The following is an 18,165-nucleotide window of genomic DNA, read 5'->3' as shown; positions in this document are numbered from 1 at the left end:
CTAATGGGGTCAAGAAGCCTGTAAACGCCCCACCACAGGAGCCAGAACAGCCTTGTCCCTTCTGTCTAAACAGCACCGGGAGAATGGGAGGGCTCAGGGTGAGCCCAGGCTGAGGACATGGGGGTGGCCCAGTTCGGACAGCACCAAGGGCAGTGAGATGCAGTTCAAAGGAGGGAGAAAGACTGAGTCCACCAAGGCTTTAGGGCCCAGGGAGATGAGCACAGCAAGATCTGGATGGGAACTGCCACGTCTGACCCCATGGAGAGGCTTAAAGGGAAGAATACTGCTCCAGGAGCAAGGCCAGCTGGAGCCCTTCCCCGTGCTTGGGGCTGGGGGAATGGTGCCTGCGTCCTCTCATTGCCTGCACACCCGGTTCACACGCAGCCTTGCTCCAGAGCCGCCTCCGCAGTCAGGAGGGCACGTCTCGTTGGAGGAGGTTCACTGCAAGGCCTCCATCTGCCGCTGCTACGCGGCAGAGCCCTGACCGTGGAGCAGATGGTTCAAAACAGCGGCTCCTCCACCAGGGCAGCCAGGCCGTGGGCTGCTCAGGATCGCGGTCCGGCTGCACGCCCATCTCCGCAGCCGAGGAGCCTCCTGCCGTCAGGAGCGCATGCAGCAAGGAGAGCCTGCGGAGCGCAGGATGCTTTCCCTGCGATCTCAGCCACCAGCTGCCACAGGCCCTGGCCAGGCAGGCGGGAGACTCCGGTGTCTTGCACTCTTAGCCACCAAGAGCCGTGTAAATTCCTCCCATGGGGCTTGCAGGATGCGGCCACTATTTCACAACATCCCTGGCAAGTGCTGGAAGGTCTCCCCGGCCAGCCAAGCCTGGAGACTGCAGCGAGGCGTGCTGCAAACACTCCCCAGCTGCTGCCGCTCCTGGGAAGCCGAACTGGTGTTTCTAGCTCGCCCTCCTGCGCTGTGCACCCTTGAAGCAGGTACAGCCGTGCCACCTTCCCAGCTCCTGCCCAGCACTGCAGGCCACGGCTTGGCAGTTTCAGTCCAGGCCCCTGGCTGGACAACGGCTCTCTCCAGAGCTGACAGCTCTGGATTTAGAGGCACTTCAGATGCCCGAGCACTGCACAGACAGGGCAGGGGAGAAGACACAGCCAGGAAGCTGTGCACCTCCTCTAGGTCCAGGCTGGGAACGTGGTGGGGCTGAGAGCAGAAAAGTGCCCACGTCCCACCCTGCCATGGCTGGTGGCCTCATCGGACAGACCCTTGGCTGTATGCTCGCTTCCTCCAGTTCTGCAGGCCAAGACCGGTGTTCTGGTACAGCTGTGAACAGCCGGATGCGCAGCAGAAGCAGCCTGCAGCCCCCGGCCACTGCTGCTGGAGCACAGCCGGGCAGGAAGGGGAGAGGGTGGCCACGTGGTCCAAACCCAGGGCTGCTCTGTCCCAATGCTTGCACCCGAGCAACCAACAGAGCTTAGCACAGCTCTTATCAAGCCCCAGCTCCTATCCGGCTGTTGAAAGCCTCTGCCCCGGTATTACTGGTAGTGGAGAAAATGCTGCAACACACCCAGAGACCAGTGACACCATTGTGGTCTCTTCCCGCATGAGACTTTCCCCAGAAAGCCATGACCTAGGACATCTCATCACCCCAGAAGTTACCAAACTCCGCTTATGGGAAAAAGGGAAGAAAACCCAACTACTTGGGAAAAAGACAGCCTGATGAAATCTTCCACAGCCGAGAAGTCCTGGCCAGCTGTCTCCTACCCTGGTTGTGACACCCTGCTGCGGCCCATGCCCCAGTGACCCTGCCTGGTCACCCTCCCGATGCCAGGCTTGCTGCAGGGAAGAACAGGGCAGGATCCAGCCAAGGCCCCCATTAAGGACATTCCTCCCAACAGGGATGTTTCTCCCCATGGCTCAAGCACGTCTTCTCTTGGTGCTTGGGACACAAATAGGAAGCTCCCCTGGACAGCAGCTCTGCTGCTTGCTCCTCTGGGATGCAGCTGGCTGCCAGGAGGCCCACAGGGCCCCGGGACACATTGCCAGCGTGGCTCAGCTCCAGTGCCCGAGTCAAACCCAATTCTCCAGGTACCAGGACTGGCTCAGTGCTCTGGCCAGCCGTCACCCCGTTCTCCACCCCCACGGAGCAACATGGCATGACGGAAGAGCTGAGGAACCAGTGGCAGAAGGAGGGAGCTCAGTGGGACACGAGGCAGTTGATGAGGCTCCCCCCAAGAAAGCATCTAAAGCGGCGGGGCAGGTTGTTGCAGATGAACGGATGGGAGCTCAGCCGTCCCCTGCCGAGGCTCTGGGAGGGCTGGGCTGCTCTGCACCAGGGCTGTCCCGGCTCTCTGCTAGTCACACATCTGTCCAGGGACAAGTCCTCCAGCCTGCAGTGGGGATTACTTGTTCTCTCCATAACCTCCTCTACAAGCCCAGCAAACATCTGAAGAGGCAGTGGGTGCTGCTCCCCGCAGGGCCGCGTTGGTCCCTCCCCAGGCGCACGGTCAGGGGGAGGGTGCGCAGCATAGGGACAGTTTAGGGAAAAGCCTAGGCACTGCCTTAAGGACAGGGAGGCTCCTGAGGGCACCCAAGTGAGCAGGGTCCAGTCTCCTCTGAGCACAGTGATGGCCCAGCAAAACACCACAGGGATGCAAGGAAGATACCCTCACCCCAGGCACCATGGACTAGAATGGGGGAGATCAGGCTCTAGACCATGTCAGCATTCCCGGAACTCAAACTCTCTCTTTGGCCGGAAACCCGGGCCGTCATCAGAGCCACCAACTCACCACAGAGGGTTTCTGTTGCAAGCAGGGGCTGGGCTGCACGCTAACGGCTGCGGCGCGGGCTTCCCCGGGGAAAACCGTGCAAGGGAACTTCACTATTTCATCTTCTCTGGCAGCTGGGGGCCCTGGGCTGGGGTCTCGCGGGCCAGCGGGAGGCTGGGAACACCATGCGGTGACAGTCCTTTGCCACCAGGTGCCACTGCCGAAACACTCGCACCACGCGCACTGCAGCAAAGCCAACGCTTTACAGGAGGTGCCAAGGCCGAGTACAGAGCTGGGAGCGCTGCAAGGCATCCCTCAGCTTGCCGGAGCCTGACCAGTGAGCCCGGGGGCACGCGCACCGGGCCTGCCCCAGCACCCCTCCCAGGCCTCCCTCATCCCTCCAGTCCAGTGCAAAAGTCTCTTAAATAAATTCAATGCCCTCGTATTTCACGCTCCCGATTTTGGTCTCAGGCAGGAGGAAGCGCCCGTCCAGAGTAAAGGCCATGATGTAGCTGGCGATCTTGCCATTGTCCTCTTCTGATTTCAGCGCCACAATGATCTGGTCGTCTGTGTCCGGGATGAATTTGAAGGAGGAGAAGCCGTGGGTGGGGACCACATCGCCCACACGCCCTACCGTGACATCCCCGAAGTCCTGGGTGGAGCTCAGCAGCAGGTTGGTGCCCCGCCGCTCGTCCGCCTTCTCGTTGTAGCGCTCGTGGCTGGCACGGCGCGGCAGGAAGAACCAGCGCTGCAAGGTGTCGCTCCAGGATGCCGACTCATGGATCAGGTAGCCTAGGGCAGGGGAGCAGGATGTGACAGCATGGTGTGATAGCACAGCACCCCATGAGGCTGAGCAAGCACCTGGTGCCGGCAGGGCTGGGGCAGCACTCTTTCCCCACACCAAAAGAGCACCCACAGGTAGGGAGTCAGAACCACGTACGGGCTCACACTGCAAACGCTTCCGCCTCTTCCTGCACTGTCACCCAGTGCTGATCTCCCAGCACGGCAGGCCACATCCCATCCCTCCCAAAGCAGGGCAGGGTGCACCCCACGGCACTGCCTCCTCCACCCGGGGGACCCAGACAGCCAGACACAGTGCTGGCTGAGCCGTCCTCTAGCTGCTCGCGTTATGGACAGAGGGGAGAGGACTGCGGACAGAGCAGCTTCTCGCCTCCTCTGCCAGAACGGGGGAAGGCTCATTCAGGCCTCTCATATCCTCTAGATCTCGCACCAGTCCCCATATCCACAGGGAGATCCCGGCCGTGGAGCCCACGCAGGGTGCGGGACACGCGGCAGCAGGAATGAGCCTTGCTTAGTACCTGGGGGTCGGATCCCAGCTGCGGCCCTCAGCGCGTTGTAGTTCGCCACCCAGTTCTCGTGGCCCACGTCGCCTTTGTAGCCGATGACTTTCACCCACTCGGGGTTTTCGTTCACCACCTCCCCCGTTGTCGTGGTCCACTCCTTGCCCAGTCCTCCCACGTAGAGGCGTTCGTCTTTCACCGCCAGCCACTCTGCCTTGAAGCCTGCAGGGGAGAGAAGAGCATGAGCCGGGCGGGGGCTCAGCAGCACACAGACGTTAGACCGCCCCATGGCTCCCCGCTCCCGGTTCCCTGACCTCCGCACGAGATGGCTCAGTGCCGGAACCTCTCCCAGTCGGCTGGTCCCTGGGCAAGCATCGCCCTCCTGACCAGGCCTGTGTGGTCACAGAAAAGGTGCATCCCACCCCAGCACGATACAAAGCGCCAGAGGTTTCACTGCTCCGGGTCCGCGGGGTCTCCCCCGCCCGGGGGCAGCTAATTGGGCAGCACAGGGCAGGCTCACCTTTCCCCACAGTGCCGTCCCCGTCCGAGAGGATCACCCAGGGCACCACCTTGTTGCCCTCGATCTGGTAGACCACGCCTGTGCGGTCGTCCACAGAGTACAGCTTCCCGTTGAAGACGACCAGCTCCGAGAGCTCCATGCCCCTGCCCTTCTCAGCCAAGTGCGACTGCAGCACGCTTTCGTCTTTGTCCCATTCCACCGTCACGCTGTCCCCGCTGTCTGACAGCACCAGGTAGCCTTTCTTCAGGTAACTGAACCAGGTGTGCTCCTCAGAGCCCCGGGACTGTGTGTCCAGGTCCGCAATGACCCCGATGCGGTAGCGCACGCCCTCAGGGTTTCTCTGGGGTGGGGACAGCGGGTAGGTGTCATTGTAGCGGTCCCTTGCCTGCAGGCCGAGCCGCCAGTTGTGAGGATTGGGCGGGATGGGCCGTGCTGGGGAGGAGCGGTGCAAGCAGAGGAGCAGCAGCAGAAACACCACGCAGGCTGAGGACAGCACGATGGCCTTCCAGCGCAGTCGGAAACGGGGGTCAGCACCCTTGGTCATGGACGCAAGGACAGGAAGGCCACCCACGCTGATCCGGAGGGAGCTCATAGACTCATGGCAAGGCGGGACGGGCATCAGACTGGGGGCGAGGAGAACCTGGCAGCGGAAAGGAGAGGCAGCAGGTCAGAGAGCTAGAGCATGGTGCTGCACCAAGCTGGGGTGGGACTGCAGGGCACGGCTGTGCCCAAGGGAGAGGCGAGGGGCCGCATCGCCTATTCTTCTGCGGCAGGGGAAGGCGCTGCCGCTGCACGCTGAGAAGCTGCGCTGGAAGGAGAGCCTAAGCATGGGTACTTCACACAGATCAGCATCCCGAGGGACCTGGCTTGCTGCAGGAGCCCTTAGCCACTTTTAGCCCCCTCTCAGCCTCCCCCTCTGCGCTCTGAGGTCAGAAGGAGCCTGCACATGCTGGTGTGCAGCTGTTCTTGTGCACGATGAGCTGCAGAGCATCCTCTCCCTGCCCGATGGGCTGCAGCGGGCCAGACACCCTGGTCCGGGGTGAACCCCAGGGGACCCAGTCGAGGTGCCCTGCTGAGCAGAGGCCTTGCATAGCCCGGAGAAGGAGGAGGTTCCTGTTTATGGGAGCTCCTCAACTAGGCGGCAAGACCGACCTTTGTCTCCGGAGTGGCTCGCTCGCACAGATCCATGAGCTGGCCTGGCCCTGCTGCCGCGGCCCCGGTGGAGCCAGCCCTTGCTTGCAAATGTGTCCCCAGCACCCAGCAGGGACAGCGAGAAGGAGACGGGAGACACGTGGCAGCTCCGCCCGAGCAGGATGTCTGCGCTGGAGCAGGAAGCACAGCGCACAGGTCCCAGGGACACACGCCCTGACCTGCCCGAGCCTTAAAGCTGCAGCAGCCCCCTCCCTGTCATCCCCTGCCTGGCCAGCCACGGTCACACCATCTCCTCTGGGCAGGACAGATGCGTGGGTACCTTCAGCCTGCCCTGGTCTGTGCCTGCATGCAGGGCCGATGCACCCAAGCCCGCGGAGCCAGCAGCGTCTCGCCCTGCCACGTCCCTCCGTATCACCCAATGAGGGACGTGGCAGCTCTCCTGGGCTCCTGCAGCTGCTGCTGCGGGTTGTTCAAGGTGCAGGGAACAAGCAGCTTCCCTGGGGCTGGAATCTGCCCCTACCCCAGTACCAGCTGCTCTCGCTCTGTGCCATGCAGCACGGGCAAAGGATGCCCTGCCGGGCAGCAATCCCTCAGCCTGGGGCCAGGGGAGGGCAGAGGGCTCCCCACGGCCTAGGCACAGTGGATACCTGCCACCTCCCTCCTCTGGCCCAGGGCTGTCCCTGAAGGGCCCATCCCTAGCCACTCTGGGGCCCCGAGCACGGTGCCTGGTATGGCCGGGGCACGGTCCATGCTCCCCACCGGCAGCCGTGCTGCGGGGCTCTCAATGTGCCTTTCAGGCAGCCTGAGGTGCGAACAGAGGCTCCATTGAGCGTGGGGGGCCGAGCACCGGGCAGATGTGTGCGCTGCCGGCCACGGTGGGGACATGGGCACAGAGCCGGGAGAGCTGGTGTGGGATAGCTGCTTGCCGCAAGGCAATGGGAACGCCGCGGTACGGCGAGGGACAGAGCCCCAGGGGGACGGGGAGCGCCACTCCGCCCTGCCTGGGACCCCAGGACGCCCGCCCTAAGCAGGGCCCTAAGGGCCCCAATGCACCGGCCTTCAGCATGGCCATGGGAACCCCAAGGCACCCACCCTCAGCAAGGCATTTGGGGGGGCCCCAATGCACCAGCCCTCAGCATGGCCATGGGGACCCCAACACACCTGCCCCGAGTGTGGGGACCCCAAGGCACCCACCCTCAGCAAGGCATTTGGGGTGGGCCCCAATGGCCTGCTCATGGGGACCTCAATGGACCCACCCTGAGCAAGGCGTTTGGGGGAGCCCCAATGTACCGGCCCTCAGCATGGCCATGGAGACACCAATGCTCCCATCATGAGCAAGGCATTTGGGGGGGGGGGGGTCCATGCACCAGCGCTCAGCCTGGCCATGGGGACCCCAACGCACCCACCCCGAGCAAGGCATTTGTGGGGGAAGGAGGGGGCCAATGCACCCGGCCCAGCACAGCCAGGACCCCCCCCCGCACCCTCCCTGGGACACCCCAACGCGCCCACCCTCAGCAGGGCGCCGGGCCCCCCCAGCGGCCCTGTCCGGGCCCCAACGCTCCCCCTGGGGCCTCTCCAGGGCCTCCCCGCACTCCCACCCCGGGCCCGGCCTCAGCGACCCCCACTTCACCGGGGCCCGGCCGTGGCGGCCCCCACGGCCCCGCCCGAGTGCCCCGGCCCCGGTTCCGGTTCCGGTTCCAGCCCGGGGTCCCCGCTCACCGCGGCGCCGACCGAGCGCTCACGCCGGCCTCCCCCGCCGCCGCCGCCGCGCGCAGCCGCCAGCGCGGACTACCGCTCCCAGCATGCCCCGCGCGCCCACACGGCTCCCGGCACGGACCAAAACACCTCCGCGCACGCGGCCTGGGGGCTTGGAACTACAACTCCCAGCAGCTCCCACTCCGCCCCCGCCCACTCCGCCCCCGCCCGCCCAGCCGCGGCGCCTGCTGGGGGCTGCAGTCCGCCCGCGCTGCCACTGCCTGCCCGCTTGGGCCTGGTGGAGCCTCCTGCCCCCGCCGGCCGTGCTGGCCCTGAGCCGCCTGGCGGTGCATCCCGTCGGGGCAGCCGCCGCCCCCCTGTTCTCCAGGCCTGGCCCCATCGCGGGTGCCGGCTGGGGGCACCCCCTGCCCGGAGCCCCCAGGGAGCTGCTCTGCGCCGCCGGAGCCCCTGGTTGTGCTCCAGGGGGGCTCCAGCCCCACGCCGACCCCCTTCGCGCGTGCAGCCCGTTTGTCCGAGGGGCTGGTGGAGCCCAGCCGGGGGGGGGGGGGGGTCGCGTGGCCCCGGAGGGGCTCAGCCGTGTTCGGGGAGGTCCTGGCTCCGTGGAGCCGCTCGGACCCCCCAGTTGCCCGGGGGTCTCGGCCCCCTCCCAAGCCCCGCTGCAGGCCACGCGGTGGGTTGCGCTCCCTCGCCGGAGGGGATGTTCCTGGCTCCCTCCCGCCAGGACCGCGGCCGCGGGCGCAGCCCGCCCCGGCTCCCACGCTTGTCTCCGGCGCCCCGGTGGGCAAGACGCCGCGTGTCGGACCGGCTCCTCCCGCCGCCGCAGCTCCCCCACCCAGCCGCTTGCCTCGGCGCCCGCGGCGGGCGAAGGAATTAGGCGGGAGCGGGAGCGCAGCGCCTCGGCACCCACGTTCCTGCCGCTCTGCACCGACCCCGGGCTGCAGCCGGGATCCAGCGTGGAGCAGAGCCAGGTAGGGAGGCGGCGAGGGACCCTGCTCCGGGGCCGTGGGGCTGGAGCCAGGCGAGAGGGACGGCGGCCGACGCGCCCACCCTGGCCCATGCAAGCCTCGCCGTGTGCGGAGGGGCCGTGGGCTGCCCCGGGGACACGGGCCAGCGACCGAGAGCACCCCAGGCCGTCCCACACTGCACACACGGCCCTGCTTTGAGCATCTCCCCCTGAGCCCCAGGGCACAAGTCGTCCTTTCAGGGAGGAGCAGGTTGCAGCCCCTGCTGCCATCCTGCACCGCTGGCTCAGATGTGCCCTGCTGACCCCACGTCACCTCGGGACGGGCTGTAGGGAGCCGGCACAGATCCTGCCCCAGCACTGCAGCGCGGGATGCATTTCCACAGCCGGCAGGCAGGCAGGCAGGCACCAGCTGTGCAGGCATCCATGAAAATACCAGCCCTGGTCGGGGGGTGGCAGGCTCCAGTGGCTCCCCTGGCGCGGGCAGGCTCCTGCCCCGGAGCAGAGGCTGCGTCCTCCAGGGAGCCTCCCCTTGGCGCCTGTCTCCAACATCTGGAGCCACTTTCTGGCACACGAAACCCGCCTTCCCTGATCTCAGGCCAGTAACGGCTGCGGCCGCAGGCCCGGAGCTGGCAGGCGCTGGGTGCACACATGGTTAACGCCGACCGACCGCGCTCCGCTGGGCTCACATCTGGCAGGGGGAGGGCGGCTCGCCGCGTTTGTCCCGCTTCTTCCCTCTCCTCCTTTATTCTCTAGAAAGTGCATTTCCGCCCGGGCCAAAGGAGGAGAAGAGGCTGTCAGAGAGACAGGGAGCAGGCTCTGTGCCCGTGTCCGGAGGGGCTGGCGGCGCGGCACCGGGAAGATGCCCTAGAGAAGGAAAGGCAGCGAGAGGAGAGAGCAGCCCTGCCCCAGAGGTAGGTGGAGGGCAGGTGGGGCCCTGGGGTGTTTGCCGTGCAGGCCCAAGCGCCGTGGAGCTGCACCTCGTGTGCACATCCATGCATGCCATCAGCCACGGGCGCTCCGGCATCTGTCCAGACTCACCCAGGAGGCACATGCAGCCACGCTGGGTGCGTGGGTGAGCTGGGGCATGTCCAGCAAGGGGGCCTGGCCCCCCATTCTAGTTAGCTGGGTAAAGACCCTGTCGTGCCTGCAAAGGGGGCTTTGGGAACCGTGGGGCTGAGCCCCTTGGAGGGGCACTGCCCAACCTGCAGCAGCTCTGGGAAGTGAGACCCTGGGAGAGGATTAATGCTGGAGCCGGCAGAGCAGGCTCAACACCGCAGAGCCACTGCGGCTCCCCCAGCCCTGCCCGAGCCACACGTCTGAGATGCTAGCACCCACCAAGCGCATGAAACCCAGGGCCGGGCCAACCACTTGGCACGTCGATGAGCGACAAGGCGGTGGCTGGAGTCCCCAGCACGACTTCTTGCTGGTTCTGCTGGGTGCCACAGGAGCTGGAGGGCTGGGTCAAGAGCTGTGATCCCCCCATTAGCCCTTGAGCACAGCTGCCCCCAGGCAGCTCCCACCCTGCTGCCCACCAGGTCTGGGCTGCTACTGGGGTACAAGCAGCTCCACAAACTTGCAGGCTGCTGCTGCAAAAGGCTGGGGAGAGCCAGTCCCACCAGCACATCCTTGGACACCAGAAACATCCTTGCTCTGGCTGCTGGGGCTCAGGGAGGGCTGTATCCAGTGAGCAGGGAGGGTGAGAGGGGCATGCGGGTCCTGCTGCCGCCACGCCGCTCTGCAACCCCCCTTCTCCCTCGGGTTTGCTCTTGCTTCATCCCGATCTTTAACACCGCCTGGAATGTATTTCAGGATGTTTTGACTTGCAGTCCCAAGGCTTTAGCAGCCACTGCATTTAAATCTCCAAACCGCTCCTGGAGAGCATCCAGCCCTGACAGGAAAAAACAGAGTCCCTTCAGCAAGACCGTGCATATAGGTGCACCTCCCACCCAGTACGTCTGCAGGGTGCAGAGGGAGATGGGCTCAGGGGCATCGCCGAGCCTTGCGCACTGCCTGCAAGCGCGCCATGCGCGCCGGCTCTCCTGCCCAGCGCTGGTAGCACTGTGCACACAGCGCCTTCGCCTCCATTTGCAGCGCTGCAACAGCCTGGAAAATGAGCTGCCTTTTCTCAGTGGGAATTTCCTGGTTAAGGATTTCTTAGCCCTGCTGAGCAGTTCCCTGTAAAGCTGCATTTTCCCAAGGGCTGAGCCTGCCGCAGGTCCCGGGGGAATGCCTGGCTTGATGGGAAGCCTCAGAGCTGCCATCCCAGAGCAGAGGGAAAGCCACAGGCTTCCCGACAGCACGAGCGCCGCACCGTGCAGGCTGCATGCCGCGCTTGCTGGCACATGGCTGGCACAGCTGGAGGCCAGGCAGGGTTGAGAGAGCCAGGACTGATACTCCCCTGAATTACATCTACTCGCGGCACGGGGAGGGAGGCTGTGGCGCCAGGCTCCAGCGCAGTGCTGACAGCTCTGCCTCTGTCAGTACCAGGCAGCGCTGGCCAGGCGCGGGCCGAGACGCTGGGCTCGGTGCACAGGGCAGGACAGGCTGCCCGGGACCTTGCAGGCGACAGCCCCTCTCCAGGCAGGCACAGGGGGAAACGTGTGAGGGGACGGCCCTTTGCAGAGGGTGCACAGCTACGGGAAAGCCCTTTGGAGCCTTTCCCCATCCCTCCTCCCCTTCCCGGCTGCAGTTAACATGACTCATAAGCCAGGCATCCTGGCCTCGAACGCCCTCCGCGCCCGTGATTGCCGGGAGCAAGCGCTGCCCCGGCACCAGGACCCGGCCGGCCCTGACGCACCAGGGACAACGTGGACAGCCTGGCTTGAGGCTGCCCCTGCCCTGGAGGAGTCGCTTACCGGGGATCCCTGCTGCACGGGGAGCAGGCATTCACCAAACAGCTGGATTCTGCCCCAAACACCAGAGAGCTGTCCCCCCTGCCCAGCCTGTCCCCACTGGGATGGGTCAGGAGGTGCTGGTCCATGGCATGCTTGGCCCCTTGCTGGCCTGGCTCCTCTCTCCTCCCCACAGGGGCAGCAGCCCCTTCTGCTCTCAAGACACAGGGCTGCGGCACAAGGGGCTCTTTGGGACACGTGTTCCTGGCTCCGTGCAGACCCAGGCAGCTCCTCGGAGCCTGCATCCCTCGGTGCACTGCCAAGCAACAAGCAGGGAGGCCATCTGGAAGAAGAGGGGAGAGTAAGGCAAAGGCCATTCCCCTTTGTGGATGCACCTGATTGAGACTGAGCTTTGCCCATGGGCCCCATTGTGGCTTTCTGGGCTGCACTGGGCTCTCTGGACTAGCCCACAGGATCTGCAATGCCCCAGCAGTTCCCTGTGCCCACGGTCCTGCACTCACGCTTACCAGGAGCCCTGCAGCATGGCACCACCTCAGACCCTGCTGCCATGGCATGCCGAGCAGCTGGGCAGCACCACGCGCTTGCTTGGCCCCAGAGCTGGCCTGGCCCCTCCAGGACTGCGGGGTGAGACGTTGTGTGCTCAGCCCCACATCTAGACACAGCCTCAAGCTCAAGAAAAATGAGTGTGACAAAGCAAGGAGGGGCAGCTGCCTCATTTGGACCATGGTGCCACCAGCTATTGCAAGCATTAGCTTTGGCCCCATGCAGGATGCAGGTTCTTGGCTGCCAAGGTGGTTTTTCCCAGTGGTGGCTGGCTCCCAGCTGGGCTGTGGATGCCAAGAGGTATTTGTGGCTCTGGAGAAGCAGGTTTTGTTTCCTTGCAAGCCCTCAGGTGATGGACATGGGTGCAGGCTGAGGGCTGGCTGTTGCCTGGGGCAGGGGCAGCTCCTTTCGCAGGTTTGTGCACCTGCAGGCTGCCTGCGCACTCAGTCCCTGGGGCCAGGGCAGGAGCAGGAGTGCACCCACCAGGCTGGCATGAGCCTGAATGCAGACCCTGCACCCAAGAGCAGGGCTGGGGACCCCCATGAGGGGCAGGTCCCAGGCAGGAAGGCAGTGTGCAGGCAGCTCTGGCAGCCAGGAGCACCGTGCAAGCTTGGTGCCCTTCTCCCAGCAGTGACTTCCCAGCGCAATGGGCAATGCCTGGGCTGAAAGCGCGGCTGTGCCCTGCCTGGTGCAGCCAGGTCCTGTTTTGGGGATGTCACAGGACACAGCAGGACATTTTGGCAGTTGCTGGGGACAGGATGCAGCGCTGGGGGGAACCCACATGCTTTGCCCCTTTGCAGAGGCCTGGACTCAACCCCTCTAGCAGCTGGTCAGTGTGGGGAATGGCCCCGGCCAGGGCCTGCCCCTGCTCCACACGCTCCCTTGCTGCCCCTTCCCTCCAGCACATCCCCATCCCAGCCCGGCTGGCTGAGGCAGGGGCACTGGAAGGATGCGTCCCCATGAAGTCCCATCCTGCCACCGCAGCCCTCATCCCTGCCTGCACCCTGCCCACCTCCCTGGGTTCTGCTGGGCCTTGCTGTCCCCCTCAGCTGTCCCCCGTGTCTCACAGGGTGCTGCTGCAGCATGGAGGGGCTTGGGGCAGCCGGTGTCCTGCTGCTCTGCTGCCTGCTGCTGCCCACCGCTGCAGGCAGCCAGCCCAGCCCCAGCCCGCATTTGCAGATGGACCCCGAGGAGGCGCCGTCCCAGCACCACGCTGCCAGGTGAGGGACCTGGGGCAGTTCACCATGGGGGACAGGGCAGTCGTGGTGCCCACCGAGGGCCCCCAGCCCCCACCACAGCTCCCCATTGCGCTTTGCTTTCTGCCCTCCCTCCCTCAGGGCCAGGTGGGAGCAGGACAGCGGTGCCCAGGAGGAGCTGCCCCCACAGCCCCGCTGCGTCCGCTGCTGTGAGCCACCCGACCAGCGCTACGCCTACCCCCCGCGCCAGCCCCTGCCTCAGATCAACATGACCATCCTGAAAGGTGAGGGCTGCCTGGGCACGGCAGGGCACCGACTGCCACGGGCCGGGTGCTGGGCAGCTGCCCCAGCCGAACCCGCAGCTGGGCACCCCACGCTGCAGGGCAGGAGCTGCCCGCGCTACCTGCCGGCGTCTCCCCGGGACCGCAGCAGTGCTGGGCTCCCCGTGCTGAGTCTCTGCTCTCTGGGTGCTGGTCAGCACAAACCTGCTTCCCCGAGCGGCTGGAGGGGGAGCGAGGTGCTGGGGCTGGTGCCTGCAGCGCGGGACCCTGCATGGAGCAGGGGGGGATGCAGAAGACCTCCCCAAGGCCTGAGCTGCTCACACTGCTGATCAGGGCAGCAGCTTTGGTGGGGGAACGTCAGAGCCCAGTTTTTCTGACAGCTGGGGGGAGCAGGGACAGCGGGCGGGCTGTGGGCAGGCAGAGCTGGTCAGAGCAGCAGGTCTGGGGGACATGGGGGTCCCTGCTCTGCCTCTATCCCCTTTTGCCAGCCGAAGGGGCTGTCTCGGCATGCCGACAGCTTCCCGGGCACTGGGGGTGGAGGTGGCACCCACCTCTGACAGCACCATCCCTCCTGCTTTGCCCAGGAGAGAAGGGAGACCGAGGCGAGCGAGGCATGCAGGGGAAGTTCGGCAAGATGGGGGTGGCCGGCAGCAGGGGCCACACGGGGCCCAAGGGGCAGAAGGGCAGCGTGGGCGCCCCGGGGGAGCGCTGCAAGAGCCACTACGCAGCCTTCTCGGTGGGCCGCAAGAAACCCCTGCACAGCAATGACTACTACCAAACGCTGATCTTCGACACGGAGTTTGTCAACCTCTACGAACACTTCAACATGTTCACGGGCAAATTCTACTGCTACGTCCCCGGGATCTACTACTTCAGCCTCAACGTGCACACCTGGAACCAGAAGGAGACTTACCTGCACATCATGCACAACGGGGCGGAGGTGGTGATCCTCTACGCCCAGGTGAGCGACCGCAGCATCATGCAGAGCCAGAGCGTCATGCTGGAGCTGCAGGAGAAGGACGAGGTCTGGGTGCGGCTCTACAAGGGCGAGCGCGAGAACGCTGTTTTCAGTGATGAGTACGACACCTACATCACCTTCAGCGGCCACCTCATCAAGTACAGCGGGGACCCCTGAGCCTGCTGCAGCCCTGCTCCTCCTCCCTCGGGGCAGGCGTCCGAGGAGCCCCTGCTACCCCCCTTGCCCCAGGCATGCCACCCTCCGTTAATCCGTTAGCCCTTTTACATGCCAGCACCCCCAGCAGCTGTATGAACATGTGAATACCACCCCCATCCAGCTCCACCAGGGGCCGATCGGATGCACCTGGGGTGATGGAGCTGCTTCCAGCCTCTGCTGCGTTTGTGACCTGGGAAGCACCTGCTCGGCTGGGGCAGGCAGGGAACACGTCCCCACCTGCACTTGGTTCACAGCTGGGTTTGCTGGGGTGTAGATGTGCAGAGCATGGCTGTGACCTGGCACCAGCTGAACGGTTTTGACTGCCAATGGCCGCAGTACAAAGCTGCACAGACTGTTTCCACACTGTTCCTTCGCCCCCCTGCTCAGCAGCCCTCCCTGCGACATGCACTACAGGCTTCTCCCGGAAGAGGGTGGAGGGTGCTCAGCACCCAGCAGGATAGAGGAGGGGAGCAGCAGCAACACTAAGGGCCCCTGTTTCTTTCCTCAGAGCTGGGTCACAAGGACTGGGATACTGCCCTGTGGCACTGGGGGTTGCCCTGGGCTGACACATCCCTGTAAGTGCTGCCAGTGGGGGAGGAAATTGCAGCAGTTCCCCTTTCCCAATTGCCACCCCGGTCCCCACACAGCAGCCTCTGCTCTGTGCTGACACCCACCAAGGAGGGGGCTAGATCCCGACTGGCAGCCCTGGGTGCAGGGACCTCTGGCTTCAGCCTCTCCCTCGTTGGTTAGATTTTCTGCTGGCCAGGCTTTTTATTTTTGTATATGCAACAGCAGAGCAGGGCCTGAGGCAGCATGCTGCCCTCCCTCTGCTCTCTGTACAGCTTGTGATGACATTAAACAGCCCACGGTGTGGGGTCTTACTCACGCTTTTGATGTGTCCTCCTGCTTCATGCGTGTGTTCTCCAAGCAGCCCAGGCAGGTTCCCAGCTCCCAGGGTGCAGGTCCTCCCCCAAAAGCCACATGAGACATGGGCTGAGCACAGCCTGGCCAAGCTGGTGGCAGGAAAGTGACGCTGTCCCTGGAGACCCCAGGCTGCAGCCTGGTGGGAGCATTCCCTACCAGGAGACCTAAGCAGGGCACCGGGTGTCAGGGAGCCATGAGGGCCAGCTGCTCCCTAAGGGACAGGGACTTGGGAGCAGAGCACAACCCAGCAGTGGGGCAGCAGCCTCACCACCACCACTGTCCTGCAGACTCCAAGCAAGGTGATCAGGGCAGACCCAGGGATGGCAGCCAGGTTTAACCAGCAGTCCAGATCATCAGGCAAGTTCGTGGTGGTGACACAGGTCTGAGGTTAAGCCAGGAAGTCAGTCTGCAGGTCAGGGTCCAGGTCTGGATCAACAGGGTCCCCAGCCAGGCACAGCTGGGCTGAGCTAGAGACTAGCATGCCCACAACACATCTTGGGAAAGGACTGAAGGCCCTGGGCTGAGCTTAAATACAGCCATGCACCCATGGGCAGGGTGTGGGTGGGAGCCCCAGGTGAGGCTGCTCAGGGCTATTAGGGCCTGTCGGTGCCCTTGGGCCCTGATGCTGCGGTGCTGCAGAGGCTGCCGCTTGCGTGCCCATGCAGGATGGGGCGAGGGGATGGACGCAGGCGCTCGGGAGGAGGCAGCAGCCTCCTGGTCTCTGCCAGCCCGGTGCCAGGCTGGGAGCCATCCCGGCGCAGAGCTCAGAGGCCGCAGCGCATACGTCCCCCGCAGGGATGCAAACACCGGGTGATGGCAAGCTGGCGCTGTCCCTGCGCCCAAGGAGCTGAATCACACGGCGCCCCTCAGCATGGACATGCCAAAGCAGCGAGGCGCTGCCGGCATGGTGCACGCTGACCTGCAGCCTGGGCGACCTGGCTCCCCCTGCACAGGTCTGGCGACGAGCGCTTGGTCCTGGCTGCAAAGGCGCGTGTCTGCGCCAGCCCCGCTGTCCTGCGCAGGCCTTGGCTGGGTCCTCAGCAGCCCGAGGCCGGGTCAGCCAGGTGGCAGAGGTGTCTCTGTCCAAGAACATCACTGGGAGAGGCTCCCTGGAGCAGCGCGGGGATGAGGTCACGCACGGGAGCTGCCTGGGGCTGGGGGAGGTGTTCCAGGAGGAGCAGCCCTGTCCTTCGCCCGCACAGCCGCCGGCATCCTGCAGAGCCAGCGCTGGGGAGAGGTGCTCAGGGCGAAAGCACCCACTCTGCAGCCCGGCCTCTGGACCCGCTTGGGCCCTGTGGGAGAGCTGGGGAGGGGCATGCCCGGCGTGTGGGGCAGCGTTCAACAGAGTCGTGATTAAACGTGTGCAGGCAGAAGAGCTCGAGAAGGCGCTGAGGGAATCTCACAGTATTTTTAGTGTGGAGATGCAAAACCCATCTGCTTTGATGCCTCCCTTGTGCAAGCAGCCAAGTCAGTTCAACCCAGCTTGCGCAGCTTTGGAGCCCTGGATGCATCTTTGATGCAGGATGTAGACCAAGGAGACAAGCCAGGCCTTCTTTTCTGGCCGAACGTGGGCTCTGCTCCTAACCACAGCGCTGGGCTGCCAGCCAGATCCCTGCCCTCACCTTGCCCCGGGCCCTTGCTCTGGCCTGGTTGTGGGTTGGTGGAGCACAGAGCAGATTTAGGCTTCTGAAAAGCAGCTGCCACAAGGGGCCTAATGACCAAAAATGTTCTCAGAGCAAGAAAAAAAACAACAAGCCAAAGCCAAAAAAGCAGTGCAAGGTTTCAGTGAAGAAAACACTGCTTTGTTTGGATTTAAAGGGCCACTGGCACCAAACCCCCAGCTGCAATTTGCAAAAACAAGCTCCCAGGGAGCAGCAGGCAGTTACGGCATTCCCAGGAAAACAGCTTTCAGACACAGCCCATTCCCTCGTGGCACCCGAGGCCTTGAGAACAGAGCAGATTTCCGGGCTGCTCCTCTGCTGAGCACACAGCAACCGTGCAGCTCAGAGCGAGCCTGTGGGTCCCTCCCTCCCAGCTCCCCCTGCCCCGGGGTGTCAAAGTCGTGGGGCCGTGCTGGGCCCCTCGGACAGCTGACAGAAGCTGCCCTGCACCAAGAGTTTCTCTGGGCCCGTGTCGGTTCAGGAGTGTTGCAGAGCCGCTTTTAATTGGGTCACCAGCAGCAGCCTGGTGGAAGCCCCCGAATGACAAGGAGGCTCCCTGGAGTGGGACGGTGCTGGGGCCACTGTCCCAGCCCATCACAGAGCCTGGCGCCTCTCGGCCCCGCAGGGCCCCAGCCTGGCTCTGCCCAGGGGGATTCAGCGGGGACCAGCCCTGCCTGACGCAGGAGCCTCGGTGGCTCCTGGTGCTGCAGGCCAAACCCTGGCTCTCCCCATGCTGCAGGGGACTGCAGAGGAGAGGGGAGCGGGGTCCCCTCCCGGGAAGGGCTTGGGAGCCGCCTCCCTCCCCTGCCCCTGCCCTGCACGGAGCACCCTGGGATGGGGCCAACATGTGCCGCGATATGGGGCTTTGCACCCCAGGATGGGACCAACTGTGCACCCTGGGATGGCGCCAACTGTGCACCCCGGGATGAAGCCAGCCGTGCTTGCTGGGATGTGGCCATGCACCCCGGGGTGGGGCCATGCACCCCGGGATGGGGCCATGCACCCTGGAATGGGGCCGTGCACCCCGATGTGGTGCTGTGCACCCCGGGATGGGGCCGTGCACCCTGGAATAGGTCCGCGCGCCCCGACGTGGTGCTGCGCACCCGGGGATGGGGCCGTGCACCCGGGGAGGGCCTCGCCGTGCGCCCCGCGCGAGGCGGG

General features: G+C 64.8%; 2 protein-coding genes across 3 annotated transcripts; one reads left to right on the top strand and one right to left on the bottom strand.

Moving 5' to 3' along the window:
• Positions 1-2,964: 2,964 nt before the first annotated feature.
• On the bottom strand, positions 2,965-7,493 carry CANT1 (calcium activated nucleotidase 1). 2 transcript variants are annotated; one of them, XM_067308148.1, is made up of 4 exons: positions 7,413-7,493; positions 4,542-5,181; positions 4,040-4,243; positions 2,965-3,512 (listed from the first exon to the last, which is right to left on the bottom strand). In XM_067308148.1, exons 2-4 carry the CDS (start codon positions 5,158-5,160, stop codon positions 3,142-3,144), a joined length of 1,194 nt encoding a protein of 397 aa, XP_067164249.1. In that variant the 5' UTR covers positions 5,161-5,181; positions 7,413-7,493; the 3' UTR covers positions 2,965-3,141. The 2 variants fall into 2 exon arrangements, with proteins under 2 accessions (XP_067164249.1, XP_013801297.1); XM_013945843.2 differs by lacking the exon at positions 7,413-7,493 and adding an exon at positions 5,694-5,763.
• Positions 7,494-8,281: 788 nt separating this feature from the next.
• On the top strand, positions 8,282-15,304 carry C1QTNF1 (C1q and TNF related 1). Its single transcript, XM_067308408.1, has 5 exons — positions 8,282-8,377; positions 9,127-9,284; positions 12,838-12,988; positions 13,106-13,248; positions 13,830-15,304. The coding sequence occupies exons 3-5, from the start codon at positions 12,852-12,854 to the stop codon at positions 14,378-14,380; spliced, it is 831 nt and encodes a 276-aa protein (XP_067164509.1). The 5' UTR covers positions 8,282-8,377; positions 9,127-9,284; positions 12,838-12,851; the 3' UTR covers positions 14,381-15,304.
• Positions 15,305-18,165: the final 2,861 nt, after the last annotated feature.

The sequence above is a fragment of the Apteryx mantelli genome, chromosome 19 (assembly GCF_036417845.1).
Source record: "Apteryx mantelli isolate bAptMan1 chromosome 19, bAptMan1.hap1, whole genome shotgun sequence".
Classification (NCBI taxonomy): Eukaryota; Metazoa; Chordata; class Aves; order Apterygiformes; family Apterygidae; genus Apteryx; species Apteryx mantelli.
The sequence above is the reverse complement of the archived record's forward strand: the minus strand, read 5'-3'. Positions and strand labels throughout refer to the sequence as shown.